This window comes from Ambystoma mexicanum, chromosome 2p (genome assembly GCF_040938575.1).
Source record: "Ambystoma mexicanum isolate Mex_15411 chromosome 2p, UKY_AmexF1_1, whole genome shotgun sequence".
Taxonomy (NCBI): domain Eukaryota; kingdom Metazoa; phylum Chordata; class Amphibia; order Caudata; family Ambystomatidae; genus Ambystoma; species Ambystoma mexicanum.
Window position 1 is genome coordinate 228,497,782 of NC_090923.1, and position 25,117 is coordinate 228,522,898.

A 25,117-nucleotide genomic window follows, 5' to 3' on the forward strand; every position below is an offset into this window, starting at 1 on the left:
TCAAAATAGCTACAGGCAGCAACCTCATATTGAGAGGATTAAACCTGAAAAGCACAGCAAGCACAAAACTCATTTGGCACGGAAATTTAACGAACAGAAGAACAAGTTACTTACCAACGGATAACGTTCTTTCGATTGGATGTTCCTTTGATGTTATTCCATCCAGCTCAGCTGCGTCGGAAACATTTTCGGCAGAGGTCGATGTCGTCGAGTCGATGGTCCCTCGAAGGCCTCTGTCGACGGTGACGTCATCGGGTGTATAAGTAGCACGTGCGGCGCACGTTTGCCTCAGTTCTGTTTTTCCCCCTCTTTTGTTATTGATTTACACTATGCAGACTGTGTCGGTAGACAGATACTTTGCCTTACGAGAGTTGGAGTGGCAATAGCCCGGGAAAAATCTACAGAGGGGTAGGTTGGGAGGGCGATGAGGAATACGTTGGAGGAACATCCAATCGAAAGAATATCACCAGTTGGTAAGTAACTTGTTCTTCGAGTGGATTGTGTCCTCCAACGTATTCCTCATCTTTGATAGACTCCCAAAGCAGTAAGGATAATCCTTATGGAGGAGGGATTAGATTTGTTTTTTTATTATTTTTTTTAGATGGTCGAATATAGATCTGCTCTGCCAAAATGTAACTCCTTAGATTGGGAAGCATCTAGGTTGTAGAATTTTGAAAAAGTATGCAGCGATGACAAAGTCGCTGCTTCACGAATGGATTTTATAGGAATACCTCTTTGCAGGGCTGTAGACGAAGCGATGCCCCTGGCGGAATGAGCCCTTAAACATTCTTGTGGGTCTTTCCCCGCCAGTCTGTAGCATTCTGAATGTGATATGGTCTGTTTTGTTACTGATTGACCCAATCTTTTTCCCGCGTAGCCAATAAACAGTTGGTTATCCAATTTAAGCCTAGATAGCCTAGAGATATAAAAGCTTAAAGCACTTTTTGGATCCAACCTGTGGAGTATTTCCTCCTCCTTACTAGGATGGGGTGGAGGATAGAAAGTCCGTAACACAATTTTTTGATTTAAGTGAAACTCGGATACCACTTTTGGTAAAAAAAAGGGTTTGACCTTCAAAACAAGTCTGTCCTTATGGAACACAGTATAGGGTGGCCCAGAAGACAGTGCCTTCAATTCGCTCACTCTTCTTCCAGATGTTAAGGCAACTAGAAAAGCAGTTTTCCATGTTAGCAATCTCAATGGGCACGTGTGCAGCGGTTCAAAAGGAGCACACATTAAGAATTTTAAGACCAAATTGAGATCCCAAATCGGTACTTGAAATGGGTGAGGACGAAACACATTAGTGAGTCCTTTTAAGAATTGTATTATCAAAGGAATTTTGAAGTAGGAGCATTCTTCGGACGAGCGCTTGAAGATGGAAAGCACTGCAAGGTAACCTTTTCTTGTTCCAATATTCAGACCTCTATGCGCTAGGGTCAGAAGGAAAGATAGTACTTCCGGGATAGAACATAGAAAAGGATCGACATTCTTTTCTCTGCACGAGCTGCAAAACTTTTTCCAACGGCAACGGTATAGAGACTTTGTCGCTGGCCTTCTTGCTGAAAGCAACACCTCCATAACGTCATCTGGAAGGTTCCAATCCCTGTATCTCAGTCTTTCAGATACCAAGCATGAAGGTTCAGCGTTTTGGCCTCTGGGTGGAGAACCTGACTTTCCTTTTGATCGAGAAGGTTCTCTCTCTGAGGAAGACGTACTGGAGGACAGATGGACATGTCTAGAAGGTCCGGGTACCACGCTCGCCTGGCCCAATCCGGGGCAATTAGGATCATGCGGCTCCCGAACCGTCTCAACCTCCTGATGACCTGAGGAATGACGGGAATCGGAGGGAATGCATACAGTAGTGGGAAATTCCACTCCACCACGAACGCGTCCCCCTAGGGCTCCTCTCGAGGGAAATTCCCTTGAGCAATACTTTTTGCACTTTCGGTTGGTACCGGTCGCAAATAAGTCTACCTGAGGGGTTCCCCAAAGGGTGAAGATCTCTAGAACGACTTCCTGAGCCAGTTCCCATTCGTGGGACACCGTGCTCTGCCTGCTCAGATCATCTGCCGTCATATTCTCTTCCCCGGCAAGGTGAACTGCTGTTAAAGAGATTCCTTCTTGAATTGCCCAATACCAGAGTTGCATTGCCTCACTGCACAGAGGTAGTGACCTTACACCACCTCTTTTGTTTAGATAATGCATGGCCACTATGTTGTCCGTCATTATCAGGACATTCTTTTCTCTGACAGATGGCAGGAAAGCCTTCAGCGCTAGTCTGATTGCTCTCAGCTCCAAAAGATTGATGTGTAGTTTGGACTCCGATGGAGACCAACGACCGCTGATTGTCAGATCGTTGGCGTGAGCTCCCCACCCCTTGAGTGAGGCGTCCGTCACTACTGTGATCTCCGGCCATGGTTGCCAAAAAGGTTCCCCTTTTAGGATGTTCTCTGTACAAGTCCACCATAGAAGGTCCTGTCGAACCTTGTTCGGAATCTGGAGAAGATCCGTCATTTGACCTGAGAACTGGGACCATTGAGTCTTTAACGCCCACTGAAGGGATCTCATCCTCAAGCGTGCCTCTGGCACCAGGAAGATGCAGGATGCCATGAGGCCGAGCAACCTTAAAAAGTCATAAGCCTGGAGATTTTGGAATTTGTAAACCATCTGGAGAATGTCTTGAGCCCTCGACTTGGGAGGCGTGCTCTTTCCCAAGGATGTGTCTAATACAGCTCCTATGTACTGAAGCTGTTGGGAAGGTGTCATTTGCGACTTCTTGAAATTGAGGGAGAAGCCCAGTTTGTGGAGGAAGTGGCAGGATGCCATGAGGCCGAGCAACCTTAAAAAGTCATAAGCCTGGAGATTTTGGAATTTGTAAACCATCTGGAGAATGTCTTGAGCCCTCGACTTGGGAGGCGTGCTCTTTCCCAAGGATGTGTCTAATACAGCTCCTATGTACTGAAGCTGTTGGGAAGGTGTCATTTGCGACTTCTTGAAATTGAGGGAGAAGCCCAGTTTGTGGAGGAAGTGGCAGGTGACTTTCAGATGATCCAGTGCTTGTTCGTCAGAACGCGCCCTGATCAACCAATCGTCCAGGTAGGGGTAGACATGAATCCCCCCTCTCCTGAGGTGCGCTGCTACCACTACCATTAACTTGGTGAAGACCCTCGGGGCGGAGGTCAATCTGAATGGCAGGACTCGAAACATAGTGTGAGTCGCCAACCACGAACCTCAGGTATTTTCTGTGCTTGAGATGCATTGGCACATGAAAATAAGCATCCTGGAGGTCCAATGACACCAACCAGTCCTGATGTTGAAGGGCCTGAAGGATCTGAGAAAGGGTAACCATCTTGAACTTGTCCTTTGTGAGGAACTTGTTCAAGTTTCTTAAGTCCATGATGGGTCTCAATCCTCCGTCCTTTTTGGGGATCAGAAAATACTGGGAGTACCATCCCTTGTTCCTTTCCGCTGCAGGTACTGGTTTCTATAGCACCTTTTTCCAGCAGGGTTAGAACTTCCTGCTGTAGGAGCGGATTCGAAGACTTCAATGGGTGTCTCCCTGGTGGATTGCTTTGAGGTTGTGTTAGAAAAGGAAGGCAGTAACCTTGGGCTATTATTTCTAAGGCCAAAACATCTGAAGTAATGGCTCGCCATTCTTGCAGATGTTGTGACAGCCTGCCGCCTACAGGTGTCTTGTGATGCAAGTCCTCAAAGTGGTTTTGTGGCGGTTGCCACAGCCACTGATGGCAAAGAGGCTGGAGCTGGCTTTGCACGTCTTGCTCGTCCACCGCGAGTGGCCTTTCTTTGGCCCCTTTGACTGGCCATTCCTCTCGTCTTTTCCATATGAGGTGTAGTAACGATAGGCTCGTCCCCTCCAAGATTGATTTGTCGCACGAAAGGACTGAGGTTGCCTGATAGCAGCTCCCAACGATTTGGCAGAGGCCTATGAGGTCTGCAACCTCTCAAGGCTCTCATCAGCCTTGCTGCCAAAAAGGTGAGACCCGTCAAAGGACGTGTTCAGAAGACGGTTCTGCACGTCCGGTGCAAAACCTGACTTCCTTAACCATGCAAATCTACGCATTACCGTGCTAGTGGCCATGGACCTGCTCACACTATCAACAGTGTCCAAACCAGATTGAAGGGATTCCTGCATAGCTTCCTTTCCATCTCTAACAATGGCTAGGAATCCTTCCCTTTCTTCCCCCTTCTGGTATGTGCTCTGCCGCCATTGCAATACATTCTCAAAGAGTGTACGAAGGCACAGGTGGAGTTGGCTGATTTTAATGCCATGCTCCCGGCTGAAAATAGCTTCCTTGCCCAGCCATCCACACGCTTATCGTCCCTGTCTGGAGGGATAGACGGGTATGCAAGTTTGTTTGAAGCTGTGGCTGCCTGTATAACTAAACTTTCTGGAGAGGGATGCTTAGATAGATAGCTGGGGTCGCTACTGGCAGGGCAGTATTTTGAGTTAAGGGATTTATTCACTGGAGGAATAGAATCCGGCATCTCCCAATTTTTGGCCACCCTATTTTCTAAGGCCACATGGAAAGGTAGAATCGGGTCTTCAGTAGGACCATGGTCCAATGTGTCTGTAAAATCATCTTGGACAAATTGGGCTGTAGGCCTGGCCTAGCCCAAATAATCCACAACCTTAGTCATTAACTAACGATATGATGGATTAGCATGTTCACCTGGCTCTGGTCTACCAAATTCGTTCTCTGGGGACGTATCAATACCACTTGCATTGTGTAATGATTCCACCAAATCCTTCATCCTGCTTTCCTCTGAAATCAGGCATTCAGGAACATTTGGAGTACCAAATTCAAGGCCAAAGGGAACTTTTCTTCATCAGATCTTTCTTGTTCCTCAAAAATTGAGGTCAAGGATTTGAAGAACTCCTTCCTAGGTAAAGGCTTAAAAACCTTCTCTGGGGTTGGTATAGGAGGAGTGCTACTGGGTCCTGAATGCAACCCAGGTGCTTTTGCCTTTTCTTTCTCTCTTCCTAGCTGATCTTGTCGAGCTGGAAGTTTCGGCGTTGAGGGCTTCGGCGTCAATAAACAGTAAACAGAAAGAGGATTCAACTTGGGAACCCTCCCGTCCCCTGCACACTTTCAAATGTTTGGATTAATCCAATACAGTTGTTTAAACTGCGTTATATGCATTGTACATACATTTGTTTCTAACACATATGGTCAGACACAGGAGTGTGAGATAAAAAAATATATATCTTTATAGTCAGGCTGTATTATTTTCAGCAAGAATTATAGTTCAGACAAAGATTATTTACAGTGCATAGAAACAGTATCAATAGATAAAGCTCAAATTGAAGAAAAATGGAGTCCAAATTGATTAGCGACGCGTTTCGAGGAAGTTCTCCTCTTCTTCATAAGGCCACACTTGGACTCTTAATGTAAAAGGAAAGCATAAATTCAGTAAAGAAAATTTTGTAAGCACAATGCATAGACTGTTCATGTCATATTAAATGTATACAGTTAAAAAATAAATGGCATTAATTGTATTTAGAACATTAATCTGTCCCTAAAAAATAGGGAATTGAAACAATGTAACATGTTCTAATATGCATTGTAATTCATGCAACATTATAAGGTTAACTAGGTTGCCCCTGCTCGAGAGAGGGGCTGAAGGTCTACTGAAGCATCTTTTCCTGCAAAATTAACTGTATAACGTCCATCATACTGTAATTTAGTGGAGTACTACCTCTAATGGGATCTATCACGTGGATGGTGAAACATAAGCTAAAGAAAATTAAATATGTAGGTAAAACAACACACAGATAGTTCTTAGGCTATATCAATCTAATATGGAAGAAATACAAAAATCGTTACCTCTGTGAGTAGAAAGTGCCGGAAACAGAGAACCGGACGGAGCGGTGAAAATAGATAGACAGTCTTCGTACATCAGTTAATTCCTTAAAACATGGCTAATTCCCAAAAAGATACCAGAAATCTAAAGAAAACAAAGCCTGATCAATGCCAAGCTCAATGTTCAAACGTAACAGTCATAGGTGTAAGATAAAAAAAAATGAGTAACATACCTAACCAAAATATGGAGGGCGGAAAATAATCAATACAGCGGCCCACATAAGGATGTAGAACTTAAGTATCCCGCCGTCGCTACAGAGGTGCCTCAGTATGTGGGAATTCTGTCATACGAATAGCCAAACTGAACAGGAATGAAGTCCTGATTAGTATACTATACCTAGCAATCTGATATGAAGTAATGGAAACATAATATGGTGTTTAATCAAGGCAAAAAATGTAAAGAATTACCGTGGTAAGAATGTGCAAATGGCACAATTCTCAAAGCTGATGTGCAACTGATGTCAAGATTGTGTGGCCGGTCAACAGCTGAAGAATCCGGCAGTAATAGGTCAGTTAGAGTATCAACTAAAGAAAGTGTAAGGAAAACAGAAAAAAAAGAATCATGAGACTAAGGAACTATTTCCCTGGTCCCTAGATAGATAAATGCACATGCATTCACGCTTACCTGGAGCATAAGGGGGCAATCCTGAACAGAGTCTGTTCAGCCGAGTGGCTTGTTGTTCACAAACCATGGAGACTACATGTGACCATGGAGATAAATAGAGGACTGAAGTAATAGGTGAAGAAAAAAGACTAAGAAGTAAATGGGCCTCAAGGTCGGCCATCTTGGAACGAGGTTATATTGTAATGAAGGTGTAGATCTCTAGGCATTCAATGACAAGAAGTAACTTAAATCGGGAAGCGTAAAGGTGCGTAACTAAATAAATTAAAAGGAAAAAATTCATACAGTACAGAAACCTATTGTGCGATGTAAATCGGACATTACAAATACTAGTCCGCACATCGTAGAACGGGGAGAGGAAAGTTGAGAAAAATAGTGTACCATGTGAAATAGAGTCGAAATTAGCAATGACAAAGGGTCTTGAATCGAACGAAACGCTCGGATCTTTAAAAGGGAAAAAAATAGCACGGAAAAAATGAATATAATGTTCAGATTATCTGGCTAAGGTCATTTAATGACCATGTGTAACCTATCAGTTCAAAATAGGTGGATCACATGGATTCACATTATGCAGGAAGAGGGAAAAAAACCTTAAATCTCTCTCTCATTGCATGGACAACCTAGTGCAATATAGCAATCTCAATGGGGTAAATGCATTTATTTTACAAAAGATCAAAATTAAATGTGATAAGTATAACAGAATGACAAAAAATGAAAATTAAGAATAAGAACAATTTTTACACTGTGTTTACAGGCAATTATTTTTATGGCAACCATCTATTAGTCTCAACAAAGTAGTGCCTTAGATCACAGTCAGACACAGGAATAGCAATGTGACTCTCAATTTTATGTTGAAAATCAATCATTCCTTATTGTCAAATTCAAATCACAGAAAACAGTTCAATGTGAAATCTTCATTTAGACCCCAGGGCTGTAAAGAGCTTAACTTATCAATCCAATAAGCTTCTCTTTGTAGTAAGAGTGACTGATAGTCACCTCCTCTTGTAGGTCGTTTAACAACTTCTAGCACCTGGTATTTTAGTTGGGCAATTGTATGTTTTTGCATGTTGAAGTGGCGAGCTACCGGTGAGTATTGATTATTACATCTTATGTTCGACTTGTGTTCAGACAGTCTTGATTTAACAGGTCTTTTGGTCTGTCCTACATACACTTTGCCACAAGGGCACTTCAACATATATATGACACCTGATGTCAGACACGTAGAATAGTCTCTTAATTTGATTTTTTGACCATTCCTGGGGTGAGTCACTACATTACCTTTGATTGTGTTATTACAGTGTATACATCCTAAGCAGGGGAAGGTGCCTAGTTTTTTGGTAGCTAGGAAAAGTTGTTTCTCCTTTGGTACTCTTTCAGCTTTCACCAGCTTGTCGCTTATATTTTTACCCCTTTTAAAACACATCATTGGTGGTGTGGGGAACAATTCCAATAGAGTTTGATCATTATGAAGAATATTCCAATGTTTCTTTATACTTTTTGTGATCTGAAAACTCTGTCTTGAGAATTTTGATATGTATAAAAGTGGGGTGTCTTTAACCTCCGATTTAGGTTTCAGTAAATCTGTACGGGGGATCTCTGAAGCTCTGTCTTTGGCAATTTCCAAAATTTCTGGTGGATAGCCTCTGTTCTGAAATTTACTAACAAGATTTGTGCATTCCTTATCCAGAACTTCTGGGTCAGAAATTATTCTTTTCAGACGTAATATTTGACTATATGGTAGACTTTGGAGCATCGCCCTCGGGTGGAAGCTGGAATAGTGAAGCAGATTGTTTACATCAGTCGGTTTGTGGTATATAGACGTAGCTATCTTATTGTTAACAATGCTTAAGTTAACGTCAAGAAAATGTAAATAAGGGTTACCAATCTCAATAGTAAATTTAATCCTAGGATGCACTAAATTGAGGTATTCAAAAAACTGGTCCAAGTCATCTCGTGTGCCACACCAAATGCAGAAAATGTCATCAATAAACCTCTTCCAGGTTAAAATGTATGCTGCCCATGTGGGATGTTCCAGTACATGCTGACTTTCGAACTGAAACATAAAAGTATTAGCGTACACGGGCGCCATCGATGATCCCATCGAGGTACCCGATGTTTGTAAAAAGTATTTGCCCTGATGTCTAAAATAGCTATTGTAGAGGATTAAGTTTAGTAGCTCCAGAATGAATTGAGGATTACCTTTCACACCTGAATTGTTAAGTAACAACCATTCAACAGAATCTATACCTTCACTATGGGGTATTGAGGTATATAAGCTACATACGTCCAGGCTGAATAGTATGCAGTCTTCACTGATAGCTGAAAAGTCTTTAAGTCCATTAAGGAAGTCTGTTGTATCCTTTAGGTATGTGGATGATGCCTGTATAAGCGGTTGTAGTAATCTGTCAATGTAGACTGCCAGTGGGTCGAAGATACTTTCTGTCCCAGCAACAATCGGTCTGAGGGGTGGGTTTTGTTTATCTTTGTGAATCTTAGGGAGCCCATAAAAGACTGGTGTAATCGGATGGGAATTAGTGAGATATTGATGTGTTTTATCATTAATCCATTCGTTTTCTTTGGCTTTTAACAGAGTATTGTTAATTAGTTCTCTGATTTCTGGTAGCGGGTCCCTATCTAGTATGGCATAGGTGTCTGTATCGCTAAGGAGTTCAATGCATCTTTTGACATAAAAGGATGTATCCATGATTACGATTGCTCCCCCTTTGTCAGCCGGTTTAATCGTAATGTCTTCACTTTTAGCCAATTTATCTATTAGATCTAGTTGGCGGTTTTTGATATTAATGGGTGTTTTTCTTCTATAGTCAATTCTGCTTAAATCTTGTAGGACACTCTTCTCAAATAAATTCAAAATTGAATTTTGTACCTGTGGGTCAAATGTACTCTTGGGACGTATTACCAGTAAATCACTTTCTGGTAGTCTAGATTCCTTTTCAGGTTGCGAGTCAAAGAAAATTTTAAGTCTTAATTTTCGCATCAATCTGTGTAAACAGATTTTTTCTTGAAATAATGAAGTATTACACGTAGGAACAAACGATAATCCTTTGTTCAAAATGTTAAGTTGTTCTATTGAAAGAATCTTGCTGGAGATATTCACCACTAGATTATTGTCCTTTATTTGTTTCTCTTTTTTGTTTGTGGCTTTCTTCCCTCTCCGGGTCTTTCTCTTATGCCTAAAAAAGCCCCCGTTGATGTATAAGGTTCAGCGTCTTTATTAGTTGGAGATGTGGACACCCCTGGTCTATTGGTATCTTCTGTTTGTTCACGTTCACTAGTGCGGTCTGTGGAAGGCCTCTGGATGGGTTCACCAACACTGCTGTCGCTACTGTTACCTGAGTTTGCGAAGTTAGAGTCTTGTTGGTTATTACGATTAAAATTTCGCTGTCGGTAATATTCTTGCCAATTGTATACTATATCATTGAGATAGTCAAAGGTGTCTCTTTTAAATTTTCTCAATTTCCTCTGTTCAATTTCAGTCTTATAGTTTGCCAATTTCAGGTTGATATCCTCTAGTATCTCAGAGAGATCTTTTGCCGATTTAAATTTAGATATTTGGTCTTGGAGAGTTTTAATTTCAGAATCAATAGTTACAAGGGATTTTGACAGCTCCTCAATGGTTAGTAGTATAAGGTCCAAAGAACACTTATTCAAGATCTGGTCCCATTTTTGTACAAATATCTTATTTTCACTACAAAGTGTTGGTCTTAGGTAAACCCTCAGACCTCTGGGAATTTTCTTAGCTTTATAATATTCCACTAGTGTGCTAGCATGTAATTTTTGGGAGATCTCACGTCTAATGAGTTTTTCTAGTTTCTGAATAGTTTTTTCGGGGTTGTCTTCACTTTGTAAAGTTTTTTCAGTATCTTTGATGAGACCTAAGATACGGGTTGCTTCTTCTGCACTGAAAGCTAGTGTTGTGGCGTGCTTGTCGGTTAGCTCATTTAACCTTGAGAAGGACATTCTAAAGTTAAGTAGTTAGTTGAGTTAAATGTGGGTGCACCCTATGGTTTGTGCCACACTAGATGACTAGTGAACAAAATAGCGAAGGGTTTAGATAGAAGCGCACACCTATAGTAAGTAAGATTAGTAAAGAGATTCGAGGATTATGTTGTATAAACTTTTAGGTGCGGGGGGGAAAACTGAGGTCATGGCACAAGACCCCGACAATAAACAGTAAACAGAAAGAGGATTCAACTTGGGAACCCTCCCGTCCCCTGCACACTTTCAAATGTTTGGATTAATCCAATACAGTTGTTTAAACTGCGTTATATGCATTGTACATACATTTGTTTCTAACACATATGGTCAGACACAGGAGTGTGAGATAAAAAAATATATATCTTTATAGTCAGGCTGTATTATTTTCAGCAAGAATTATAGTTCAGACAAAGATTATTTACAGTGCATAGAAACAGTATCAATAGATAAAGCTCAAATTGAAGAAAAATGGAGTCCAAATTGATTAGCGACGCGTTTCTTAGGTCTCATCAAAGATACTGAAAAAACTTTACAAAGTGAAGACAACCCCGAAAAAACTATTCAGAAACTAGAAAAACTCATTAGACGTGAGATCTCCCAAAAATTACATGCTAGCACACTAGTGGAATATTATAAAGCTAAGAAAATTCCCAGAGGTCTGAGGGTTTACCTAAGACCAACACTTTGTAGTGAAAATAAGATATTTGTACAAAAATGGGACCAGATCTTGAATAAGTGTTCTTTGGACCTTATACTACTAACCATTGAGGAGCTGTCAAAATCCCTTGTAACTATTGATTCTGAAATTAAAACTCTCCAAGACCAAATATCTAAATTTAAATCGGCAAAAGATCTCTCTGAGATACTAGAGGATATCAACCTGAAATTGGCAAACTATAAGACTGAAATTGAACAGAGGAAATTGAGAAAATTTAAAAGAGACACCTTTGACTATCTCAATGATATAGTATACAATTGGCAAGAATATTACCGACAGCGAAATTTTAATCGTAATAACCAACAAGACTCTAACTTCGCAAACTCAGGTAACAGTAGCGACAGCAGTGTTGGTGAACCCATCCAGAGGCCTTCCACAGACCGCACTAGTGAACGTGAACAAACAGAAGATACCAATAGACCAGGGGTGTCCACATCTCCAACTAATAAAGACGCTGAACCTTATACATCAACGGGGGCTTTTTTAGGCATAAGAGAAAGACCCGGAGAGGGAAGAAAGCCACAAACAAAAAAGAGAAACAAATAAAGGACAATAATCTAGTGGTGAATATCTCCAGCAAGATTCTTTCAATAGAACAACTTAACATTTTGAACAAAGGATTATCGTTTGTTCCTACGTGTAATACTTCATTATTTCAAGAAAAAATCTGTTTACACAGATTGATGCGAAAATTAAGACTTAAAATTTTCTTTGACTCGCAACCTGAAAAGGAATCTAGACTACCAGAAAGTGATTTACTGGTAATACGTCCCAAGAGTACATTTGACCCACAGGTACAAAATTCAATTTTGAATTTATTTGAGAAGAGTGTCCTACAAGATTTAAGCAGAATTGACTATAGAAGAAAAACACCCATTAATATCAAAAACCGCCAACTAGATCTAATAGATAAATTGGCTAAAAGTGAAGACATTACGATTAAACCGGCTGACAAAGGGGGAGCAATCGTAATCATGGATACATCCTTTTATGTCAAAAGATGCATTGAACTCCTTAGCGATACAGACACCTATGCCATACTAGATAGGGACCCGCTACCAGAAATCAGAGAACTAATTAACAATACTCTGTTAAAAGCCAAAGAAAACGAATGGATTAATGATAAAACACATCAATATCTCACTAATTCCCATCCGATTACACCAGTCTTTTATGGGCTCCCTAAGATTCACAAAGATAAACAAAACCCACCCCTCAGACCGATTGTTGCTGGGACAGAAAGTATCTTCGACCCACTGGCAGTCTACATTGACAGATTACTACAACCGCTTATACAGGCATCATCCACATACCTAAAGGATACAACAGACTTCCTTAATGGACTTAAAGACTTTTCAGCTATCAGTGAAGACTGCATACTATTCAGCCTGGACGTATGTAGCTTATATACCTCAATACCCCATAGTGAAGGTATAGATTCTGTTGAATGGTTGTTACTTAACAATTCAGGTGTGAAAGGTAATCCTCAATTCATTCTGGAGCTACTAAACTTAATCCTCTACAATAGCTATTTTAGACATCAGGGCAAATACTTTTTACAAACATCGGGTACCTCGATGGGATCATCGATGGCGCCCGTGTACGCTAATACTTTTATGTTTCAGTTCGAAAGTCAGCATGTACTGGAACATCCCACATGGGCAGCATACATTTTAACCTGGAAGAGGTTTATTGATGACATTTTCTGCATTTGGTGTGGCACACGAGATGACTTGGACCAGTTTTTTGAATACCTCAATTTAGTGCATCCTAGGATTAAATTTACTATTGAGATTGGTAACCCTTATTTACATTTTCTTGACGTTAACTTAAGCATTGTTAACAATAAGATAGCTACGTCTATATACCACAAACCGACTGATGTAAACAATCTGCTTCACTATTCCAGCTTCCACCCGAGGGCGATGCTCCAAAGTCTACCATATAGTCAAATATTACGTCTGAAAAGAATAATTTCTGACCCAGAAGTTCTGGATAAGGAATGCACAAATCTTGTTAGTAAATTTCAGAACAGAGGCTATCCACCAGAAATTTTGGAAATTGCCAAAGACAGAGCTTCAGAGATCCCCCGTACAGATTTACTGAAACCTAAATCGGAGGTTAAAGACACCCCACTTTTATACATATCAAAATTCTCAAGACAGAGTTTTCAGATCACAAAAAGTATAAAGAAACATTGGAATATTCTTCATAATGATCAAACTCTATTGGAATTGTTCCCCACACCACCAATGATGTGTTTTAAAAGGGGTAAAAATATAAGAGACAAGCTGGTGAAAGCTGAAAGAGTACCAAAGGAGAAACAACTTTTCCTAGCTACCAAAAAACTAGGCACCTTCCCCTGCTTAGGATGTATACACTGTAATAACACAATCAAAGGTAATGTAGTGACTCACCCCAGGAATGGTCAAAAAATCAAATTAAGAGACTATTCTACGTGTCTGACATCAGGTGTCATATATATGTTGAAGTGCCCTTGTGGCAAAGTGTATGTAGGACAGACCAAAAGACCTGTTAAATCAAGACTGTCTGAACACAAGTCGAACATAAGATGTAATAATCAATACTCACCGGTAGCTCGCCACTTCAACATGCAAAAACATACAATTGCCCAACTAAAATACCAGGTGCTAGAAGTTGTTAAACGACCTACAAGAGGAGGTGACTATCAGTCACTCTTACTACAAAGAGAAGCTTATTGGATTGATAAGTTAAGCTCTTTACAGCCCTGGGGTCTAAATGAAGATTTCACATTGAACTGTTTTCTGTGATTTGAATTTGACAATAAGGAATGATTGATTTTCAACATAAAATTGAGAGTCACATTGCTATTCCTGTGTCTGACTGTGATCTAAGGCACTACTTTGTTGAGACTAATAGATGGTTGCCATAAAAATAATTGCCTCTAAACACAGTGTAAAAATTGTTCTTATTCTTAATTTTCATTTTTTGTCATTCTGTTATACTTATCACATTTAATTTTGATCTTTTGTAAAATAAATGCATTTACCCCATTGAGATTGCTATATTGCACTAGGTTGTCCATGCAATGAGAGAGAGATTTAAGGTTTTTTTCCCTCTTCCTGCATAATGTGAATCCATGTGATCCACCTATTTTGAACTGATAGGTTACACATGGTCATTAAATGACCTTAGCCAGATAATCTGAACATTATATTCATTTTTTCCGTGCTATTTTTTTCCCTTTTAAAGATCCGAGCGTTTCGTTCGATTCAAGACCCTTTGTCATTGCTAATTTCGACTCTATTTCACATGGTACACTATTTTTCTCAACTTTCCTCTCCCCGTTCTACGATGTGCGGACTAGTATTTGTAATGTCCGATTTACATCGCACAATAGGTTTCTGTACTGTATGAATTTTTTCCTTTTAATTTATTTAGTTACGCACCTTTACGCTTCCCGATTTAAGTTACTTCTTGTCATTGAATGCCTAGAGATCTACACCTTCATTACAATATAACCTCGTTCCAAGATGGCCGACCTTGAGGCCCATTTACTTCTTAGTCTTTTTTCTTCACCTATTACTTCAGTCCTCTATTTATCTCCATGGTCACATGTAGTCTCCATGGTTTGTGAACAACAAGCCACTCGGCTGAACAGACTCTGTTCAGGATTGCCCCCTTATGCTCCAGGTAAGCGTGAATGCATGTGCATTTATCTATCTAGGGACCAGGGAAATAGTTCCTTAGTCTCATGATTCTTTTTTTTCTGTTTTCCTTACACTTTCTTTAGTTGATACTCTAACTGACCTATTACTGCCGGATTCTTCAGCTGTTGACCGGCCACACAATCTTGACATCAGTTGCACATCAGCTTTGAGAATTGTGCCATTTGCACATTCTTACCACGGTAATTCTTTACATTTTTTGCCTTGATTAAACACCATATTATGTTTCCATTACTTCATATCAGATTGCTAGGTATAGTATACTAATCAGGACTTCATTCCTGTTCAGTTTGGCTATTCGTATGACAGAATTCCCACATACTGAGGCACCTCTGTAGCGACGGCGGGATACTTAAGTTCTACATCCTTATGTGGGCCGCTGTATTGATTATTTTCCGCCCTCCATATTTTGGTTAGGTATGTTACTCATTTTTTTTTTATCTTACACCTATGACTGTTACGTTTGAACATTGAGCTTGGCATTGATCAGGCTTTGTTTTCTTTAGATTTCTGGTATCTTTTTGGGAATTAGCCATGTTTTAAGGAATTAACTGATGTACGAAGACTGTCTATCTATTTTCACCGCTCCGTCCGGTTCTCTGTTTCCGGCACTTTCTACTCACAGAGGTAACGATTTTTGTATTTCTTCCATATTAGATTGATATAGCCTAAGAACTATCTGTGTGTTGTTTTACCTACATATTTAATTTTCTTTAGCTTATGTTTCACCATCCACGTGATAGATCCCATTAGAGGTAGTACTCCACTAAATTACAGTATGATGGACGTTATACAGTTAATTTTGCAGGAAAAGATGCTTCAGTAGACCTTCAGCCCCTCTCTCGAGCAGGGGCAACCTAGTTAACCTTATAATGTTGCATGAATTACAATGCATATTAGAACATGTTACATTGTTTCAATTCCCTATTTTTTAGGGACAGATTAATGTTCTAAATACAATTAATGCCATTTATTTTTTAACTGTATACATTTAATATGACATGAACAGTCTATGCATTGTGCTTACAAAATTTTCTTTACTGAATTTATGCTTTCCTTTTACATTAAGAGTCCAAGTGTGGCCTTATGAAGAAGAGGAGAACTTCCTCGAAACGCGTCGCTAATCAATTTGGACTCCATTTTTCTTCAATTTGAGCTTTATCTATTGATACTGTTTCTATGCACTGTAAATAATCTTTGTCTGAACTATAATTCTTGCTGAAAATAATACAGCCTGACTATAAAGATATATATTTTTTTATCTCACACTCCTGTGTCTGACCATATGTGTTAGAAACAAATGTATGTACAATGCATATAACGCAGTTTAAACAACTGTATTGGATTAATCCAAACATTTGAAAGTGTGCAGGGGACGGGAGGGTTCCCAAGTTGAATCCTCTTTCTGTTTACTGTTTATTGTCGGGGTCTTGTGCCATGACCTCAGTTTTCCCCCCCGCACCTAAAAGTTTATACAACATAATCCTCGAATCTCTTTACTAATCTTACTTACTATAGGTGTGCGCTTCTATCTAAACCCTTGGCTTCGGCGTCAATGTCGACAAAGGCGTCGACAACTTCGACGTATTATCCGACTTCGACGGCGTCGAGGCACCCTTCGAGGACTTGCCCTTCGAGGTGTGTTCGGTCTCGGTGACCTCGATCGGTTGACTCGACTCGAGCGGCTTTTTTCGCTCGATGTCCTAGAAGGTTCTCTAGTCTTCCTCTTTCGATCACCCGAGTGTCGAAGCGATGGCGCTCCCGACTGGCTTCCAAGGAAGGCGCGGACCGAGGCTTCGCTTTGTCAAAAACCTCCAACATTTTCATCTTAAAAGCTTCCCATTCTTCGGATGATGAATGTTTTGTGGAACATTTCATCATTTTTGTGGATCCGTCCGAAGACGAAGTGGAGGGGGGATCTATGGCGTCGTTTCTTAGATTTTGTCTAAGACGACCAGCGAAGATGACCAGCGATGGGAATCGCTTCAGGACCCCGACCGATGCCTTTCGCGTCGTGGAGATTTCTCCTCACGGGACCTCGACTCAACGCTAGAGGCTTTTCGGTCGGATTTACGACCTGCCTGCACTTTTCCCCTCCTCTCGTAAGGCTTTCCCCGTCATCGATTGACACTTCATGCAGGCTTCCATGTCGTGGCCCTCTCCAAGGCACCATAACACTCTCGGTGCGGATCGGTAATCGACATTTTTGAGCCACACGATTTACATTTATTGAAACCCGATTTCGAGTTCAGGGTCGGCGTTGATGAAGACATATTTCGTTATTTCTCTTTTCTTCACAGAACTCGAGGCGCGCTGAATCTCCGAAGCAACGTACACTGCGGAAAAACGGAACTGAGGCAAACGGGTGGCGCATGCTACTTATACACCTGATGACATCACCCTCGACAGAGGCCTTCGAGGGACCATCGACTCGACGACATCGACACACGGCGCCCTCTGCCGAAAAAATGTTCAGAAGCAGCTGAGCTGGATGGAATAACATCAAAGATGAGGAATACGTTGGAGGACACAATCCACTTGAATATTTGATTATAAGTTGCACATGGAAATTAACTTTGTAGATACAAAACTAAATAATTTAATCAACAAGCAATGAAAATTCTCACAATTAGATACCTTAGGGTGCACATTGATACGATATGCTCGTGCAACAAGCTGCACCTTAATATGACCACCATTCTTGGAGAGTAAAGCGGCACATAGGGTGGCTATACCGTGTGCCGAGCACAAGCCGGTATGATTGAAACACTAGATAACTGGACCTCGCAACATGCATCAGGCTGATTTGAATATGGAATACCAGTCAATACTAACTAAGGAATATGGTGATATGATCTAACAGATTAAGTTACAAATTTGGCAAGAAAAAAATATATTTTACAAAATAAAAATGTCTCAAACCTAGTTAATGATATAAACGCTACCTACAATCAAATTCTAGACCAACTGACCGAAACCTGGCATAGATCAGAACATGGACTGCAATATGTTATGAATTACGTATATGAATACAATGAAAAGATTGAATTAAAACCAACAAGCATTTTTCACTAACTAGTGTCCATTTGTAAATTATTGATGAAAAACTATATGCCAAAAACTGCATACTATAAATGCCTATGGGTTAACATAGAAACTGAAACCCCTTTCCTAAATTTACAGACCTGTCGGTGAAATCCAATTTAACCAATAGAAACTAATAAAAAGGGTTAGAGTGCACCAACTAATAATATTCACCAATTTCAAAGACCACTAGATTTCAGTTGCCGACAGAAGGCATAGTTAGCAAGTAGTGTAAATCTAGATCTGAATTACCAACATTGGGCATAGTTATCATGCGAAACATCTAGTTTTCAGCTATCGCAGAGGGCTTAGTTAGCAAAAAATAATACATCTACATTTGAATTCCCAACACAAGGCACAGTTAGCATGAAACACAGCTGAATTAGAATTAGCAGTCATAAGTATTGACTAGTATGGATCTGTTAAAAGAGTGACAGACGGTATGGCTCGTATAATCCTCTATCAATGGGTTGAAAGGCTAAGAAGCCATTGAGGTTGGATGTAGTCGGGTGGCAGGAAGAGCAGAAGATTGTCTGTGTTAGTTTTGCGGTTTGACAAACATATTGGCACAGCTAGATTGAGATTGCCTCCAAGGTAAGCGCACTTGGTGAATGTTTCCCAGGTAGCACGCCTTTGCAGGCTTGACCTATTGTACTGTGTTTCCTGCACGTTTATGCCGCGTGTTGCGGTGTTAGGGGTTCTTACAAGTTCGGCAGGATTTCGGTAGTCGGCGGGGGTGAGGCGAGGGTAGTGGGAAGCATATGGTGTTTAGCTGTAAAGATCATCAGCTTGTAATGCCATATGCCGCAGTAGGCGTTGCACTGGCCCATAGCGCTGGAGTTTGGCGAGCGCCTGACTGAGATGGCGAGGTAGGTGAGGCATGCTCTTGTGCCGTGAGTGAGGAGGGCTTAGTGTGGCATGTGGGGAAGTGATGCCCTAGTTGGGCACGCTGCTCTGGGTCATAATTTACTTGCAAGGTAACCCTTCCGCTGGGTGCTGGAGGTGTGAATTTTGTCAGCTGTAGATAGTAATTGCGAAAAGCATGGGGCACTCAGGCTCAGACAGGACCCTTAGCAGTGGGGCCTTTGAAAGGGAGGCCGGGTTACGCCTGCCAGTGGCACCATTGGCTATTCAATGAAGGGAGCAGTTCATCAATGCCTTGATAGACAGATGCAGTAGTCTGTTTCAGTCACGAGAGGGGAGCAGCCATCTTTGAATGCATAGGCCATGTTGCAAAAAGCAGGGTACAGTTTGTAAGATTAAATTGCGGGCGACAATGTATACAATGTGGTAGATGATGCACGATGCATCTCAATTTCTTGAAGTATACGAGAAAAAGCAAATGTTGCGACGAAATTACATCAGGTGCTAATGGCATACCATATATGCCTGCAGTCCAGAGATAAGCATTATATGGCCACTCGATGCTGTGGAGGCTCTAAGCGTTCCATGGAGATGATGTTCTGCCTTCTCGTGCTGCCGAAGTATATTGCTGCTGGGGGAAGGCTCGGGAGCCTAGAGTGGGGCCGACTTTGGTCTGTCTACTTTGAGGCATAGTGTTGTGTTATTATAATTGTGGTTATATATAATGTGATGGTACTTATTCCCCCCGCTCAACCCCCCAAGATTCATCTGGGCCTACTTGTATTTAAACAAACCATACATAGTGTTTGTGTTTCTTTGGACCATATTACAATTTCTTACTGATTCTACAGCTCTCTCTCCCTCCGAAGATAAGCCTGGCTGTTCTGTCTATGGTACCTCGAACGCAGGTGGTACAGCCTTATACTAGGAGTGGAGTCTTGTACTGTCTCAGTTGTATGGTTTTGATGAAGTCAATGGTAGGGCTTCAGAAGAACCGTCCTAACAGAATCCAATATGCAATGTAAACGTACCAAATGGATTATGCAGTCCATCCATCCTACAGCGCTTGCAACAAAATAGTGCAACAATTGTACATTTTAAATGTGTTGCAAAATGTATGAATTGACGGTACAATTGCACAAAATCTTATATTAGACACCTGTCACTTTATGAGTGATCTGATCAACTAATCAATGAATTGTTACATCTAGTGGCAACAGCAGTAGGCAATTGTTTAGGCAACAACTTAAAGGCCCAAAAGTCTTATCAGGTATCTGCAACCTTTGGTTTTACAGAAAGTTTGGAATACAACCCCCATCAGTCATAGCTAGCATAATCTGTGATTCTGGGAGTCAGTTCAAAACATCTGTGGAGCCGTAGGTTGCAGACCCTGGATTTATTTGAAGGAACTTCTTTTGTGGGATTGTTTTCATTCTGGAGACATAAGGATATTATAAATGACATTCTCCAAGTTCAGTAGCTACCAATAATTATTTTACTTAAGCATAAATGCTACACATTTTACATAATTGTTAGTCAATACTTCCTTTTTCTTGCTGCAATATGTAGTAATCAACACCATAATATTCTTTATATTTTGATTAGGAGGCAAAATTAACGGCTTATTGTCCTCAAGACATAATATTATCATTAGACCCCCACCAATAACATTTTCAGAAATATATTTCACCAAAGATGCTACTAGGCTAGTTTCCATTCTTGAAATGAAAACAAAACTACAAGGCTGTCAGGAGAACAAGAAAGGAGCTCTTCGAAACCAGGCTCTTCCTATTTTCATGGTGGCCATTCAAGTGCAGGAAGAGATGCATGCAGCAGTGTCACTCTAAGAACAGCGTTTTGTTAATACATGGTGGGGAATCTACGATCTCAGGCTGGAGCCCGACTTAGTGCCCATTCCAGGGTGCAATTGTAAGATTGGCATTTAAAGTGAGAACAGACCCAAACAGTTTGGGATTAACATGAGCAACTCCAAATCCAATTTAAAGCTTGGTAACCCAATTTTTAGTTCACGCAGTCTTCTCCAGATACACAGCAGAGAATACAAGCCTGTCCACCTTACCTCCCTCACTACACGATAGTTGTAGCTGCTGGTACTTTCTGCTTTCTTAGGCTTGCTGGAACTTTCCTAGAAATAAACACAAAATATTAAGTCCGTTTTCAGAGGAATTAGGTGGAAAGAAAAAGGGTCTATTAATCCACCTGCCCAATGAGCCTACTGCTCCAAAGATGTTTCCTGAAATTGATACAAACCCTTTGCCCCCACAATCAACATTGAGATATTCAATGATCTGATTGGAAGCACCACTGAGGTGCACCTCAAGTGATGTCTTGAATACAAACTACCATTAAAGTATTCAGGGGCACAGATTGGACAAAAGGTAACGTCATCAAGAGCTTGCACAAGGGATTAAAATGCTTTTCAATTAGCCGTTTTCAGTACTCTGTATAGAGAGGTATGACTAGGAGCAATGCCTAAGATGTTTTATATCTGTCTCGTTAGTGCACACACTTTGCTTCCAATTAGAGTATAGCTTATGAGAACTTTCCATCATACATTACAGTTACCATACCTTTTTCGACTTCTGCTCATTGCTGCTGGGAGCACCATCCAGGCCCTCGTCAGGGCCCTGTCCCTTGTATACCCATAATTCAGATTTTTCCACTATCGACCTCAGCTGATCCAAGTCCTGCTTGATTTGTTTGTAGTTATCAACGTCTTGACTGGTGACCAGCAACTGAACCTACACAAACACAGTTAGTTGCTTTAGTTTTCAGCAGTCTTACAATTTGGCTCTTTCTATAATATGGAATATTTTATTCTATAGTACATAAATTATTCACACATATGGGGTCATATTTAAGACTGCTAAAAGATGGAAACATCAAATCAAACCTGAAGTAGCACTAGCATTCTAGTAAAACGTACACATGCTTTAGGTGCCGCGTGCGATTCTGTCACAGATGTGAAGATTAGGGGAAATGCTTCCTGCTTGATTGCTCGGTGGTATTCAACACTTGAACACAGCAGCCACCGTAATGTAAGTAAGGTGCGGGCAGTGAGAGTAGCCACTACTGCGATCTACTGAACGGGCGGGCCTTTTAGCATACCTTCCACCTATATGTCCGACTTGCCACACTGTCTCTGCACAACCTTAGGCTTCCCCTCCCTTGCGAGTAGCCTCACTGTGTTTTCTGACTCCCCGCTGTGTCCCTAGGCTGCTGTTACTTAACTGTTGTGTTTCTAGGTTGTTCCTACCCCCCCCCCCCCACTACTCCAAGGTACCTACTCCTCTGACATTGTTGTTACTGCATCTCTGTATCCACTAGGCTCTCTCCCACTTCTAGGTTCCCACTCCTTTGGTGTTACTGTGTCTAGCTGTTCCACTAGGTCCTCTCCCACTCTCTAGGTCCCCATTTCACTGTGGTTACTGCTGTTACCATGCCTTGTCCCCCCCTTGTTCGGAGCCCTGCCTTGCTTCTTGTTTTGTTTCCCTACTGTTGTGTTGCCCTGTACGACATACCTCCCCCATGTCCCTCCTGTGCATCCTGCGGAGTGCAGCACTGGGTTTTGCTCTATCCTCCTCTCGCTCACCTCCTCCAACTCTCCTCCCCGCACGCGCTATGGTGTTCTCCATTTTTCCCTACTCTAACTGCAATTCTATCGACTATCATATCCCTCTCACTTAGGCTGGAAGGAAAAAGTTCAAGAGGGATATTGTGGTCGGTCTCAACCGAGACCTCCCTCTTGCCGATACCTACATCAGGGCTTCCTCAAGACAGACACTCACCGACATCCTCGGTCGTTGCATCTCCTGACCTATGGATCCCTCATATGGTCTCTGTTCTCTCTCCTGTCTCCTCCTCGCCCATCAATGGTGCCACCCGGTGGGAGGCCCTCTTGGCCTCCTTCCACTACTCTAAAACCATCATTAATTTCTATTTGAACGGGATCGTCTTAATCCAGAACCCTCAGCACAATCTCCTCCTTTTCGATAGGCGCTTCCCACGTCGTCTTATCAACTTCCACTCTTCTCCTGAAACTCTTAACAACACATCTCTTCTCTGTCCTCTATGCCATCTCCTTCTATTGCTTCTTTCCACTCTATGGCCCCTCTACAAACTCTGATTGGTGTACCCCCCCTCCTGTACCCCATCCCGGAAGGCTTTCAAATGTGGCAACTTGTTCCATATCGCTACTCTCAACTCTCGCTCTGGGTGTCGAACACTCCTGACATCTGCCGCCTCCTTAAAGACCTTGGTTTGGATTTGCCCGCCACACCTTGGATGCTCTCATCTCCACAGACATCCCCCTCTCTAGCCATCTCACCACTCTTCTCTCGTGGACTGACCACTTTCTGGATCCTCCCACTTTTCATGTCCCACATGCAAAGCCTACCCCCAGCACTGCCCCATTCCTTCTTGGTCATTTGGCCCATAAAGCAAGTGTCAGTGGACGCCTTTGCCTCTACTTTCTCTGCTCCTCTGACTTCTGTGGCTGACTCACACCCGGACAGCCATCTCTAACCTGCAACCCTCTAATGCCAACACTCTGGACATGCTTGCCATGAGAATCCGCCTGAAGCCTACCGCCATGTGCAACTCTTGATATGACAAACGCAATTGCAGGGTGACAGATGAAGTGGAAGGCTTTGGACACATCCTCTGACAAACTGGCCTCCCGCCTGCTCCAAAAGCATCTCCATCTCTCCTGTCCCTCCCAGGTGCTCTGCACAGCGCTGACTTCTCATTTCATAACTAAAACTCAGGACATACTGTCCTCACTTTCCTCTTCCTCTCCTACCTCTCTCAGGCCCCGCCCCCCCTTGGCAGCCTCTCCCTCTCCTCTTCCTTTCTCCTCCGCTCTCTAGACACCAGACAATGTTTCTAGATAAGTCTGATCTATGAAAGCATCATCCAAACAGGTGCGCCCCTGCTCTTCCAGAACCATCAAGGACCACATTGACACTCTCGCTACAGCCTTGGCCGGACTCTGCAATCATTCTTTCACCACTGGATCTTTCCCCTCTCTTCGCAAGCACTCCCTTTTGGACCCCCAAAAAGCCTTCTGCCGATCCTACCTGTCTGGAAAACTATCACACGATTTCTATCACTCCTTTCCTGGGAAACGTTGGCCATCTCCCAGCTCACTCTCCACACTGAATATGTTGGTTGCCTCCACGACCATCAGTCAGGCTTCAGAGCAGCCAGAGGCACGCAAACTGAACACCTGTCAAGATCTACTCTCTAATCTTGACTCTAGCTCTCCTTCAGTCCTCATCCTTCTTGACCCCTCTTCTCCTTTCGATTCAATCACTGCCCTCTGATCAATTGATTTTTTGAGAACCTGAGCATCAAGGATCAGGCTCTGGCGTGGCGGACTTCCTTCCTCTTGTACCGACCCTCCCAGTTCCATAGTGGGTCCATCCTCTCCACCACTATCACTCTACATGTGGTGTCCCCCCAGGGTTCGATCCTCTCACCCTGGCTCTTCAGTGTCTATCTGGCCCCTTTGGCCCACCTGATCTCTACCTTCTCTACAACTTTCAGTGTTATGCGGATGACACTCTGCTCTCTTTCAGGCTCCTCATCCCTGACGGTCTATCTGCAATTCAGGAATGGTCCTCCTCCAACAATCTCTGCCTTAATGCCAGTAAGAGATATCCTCCTCATTGGGACCCTTGCTCCCGCTTTCCCTCTCTCATGCTAGCCGCCCTCCTTGGGCCCTCCAGCCTCGCCTTCCTATGAGGCAAAAAACCTTGGTATCATCTTCGACTCCATTCTCTACTTCTTTCATCACATCACGGACCTTGCCAAGGGGGCCCTCTTCCAGATGCACCGCCTCAGTGGTATTACACCTCTTCTCACTTTCCCCCTGAAGCTCACTGTCTCCCTAACTCTGGTTCTGTCCAGGCTGGACTACTGCAACAGCCCCTTTCTCATCTGCCTGCTTCTACTCTGCGCCCTCTGCTATACTTATCCTTGGCCTCAAGCCCACGGACCGTATCTCTCCAGCCCTGAAATCTCTCCCCTGCCTCCCGGTTGCTGCAAAGATCAAGTTAAAAACTCTCTGCATCGTCCACAAGGCTTTCTGGGGCCAGGGCCCACACCATATCCAACTCTCTCTGCCTAAGTACCTTCCTTCTTGAGCCCTCCACTCAGCTACCTCCAACTCGCTATGGGTCAGACGCTTCTTCAGACAGAAAGTGGGGGGTAGATCTCT

General features: G+C 42.2%; 1 protein-coding gene across 7 annotated transcripts in view; it reads right to left on the reverse strand.

Annotated features, from left to right (window-relative positions):
* ITPR1 (inositol 1,4,5-trisphosphate receptor type 1) overlaps positions 1–25,117 on the reverse strand; it is a 3,145,915-nt gene that overhangs the window by 1,931,086 nt on the left and 1,189,712 nt on the right. For all 7 annotated transcript variants that reach the window (XM_069643506.1, XM_069643503.1, XM_069643505.1 and 4 more), the window contains 2 exons: positions 21,468–21,638; positions 20,957–21,022 (listed from right to left, as the gene is read on the reverse strand). In XM_069643506.1, coding sequence (XP_069499607.1) covers positions 20,957–21,022; positions 21,468–21,638 — 237 coding nt within the window. The remainder of the gene's footprint in view (positions 1–20,956; positions 21,023–21,467; positions 21,639–25,117) is intronic.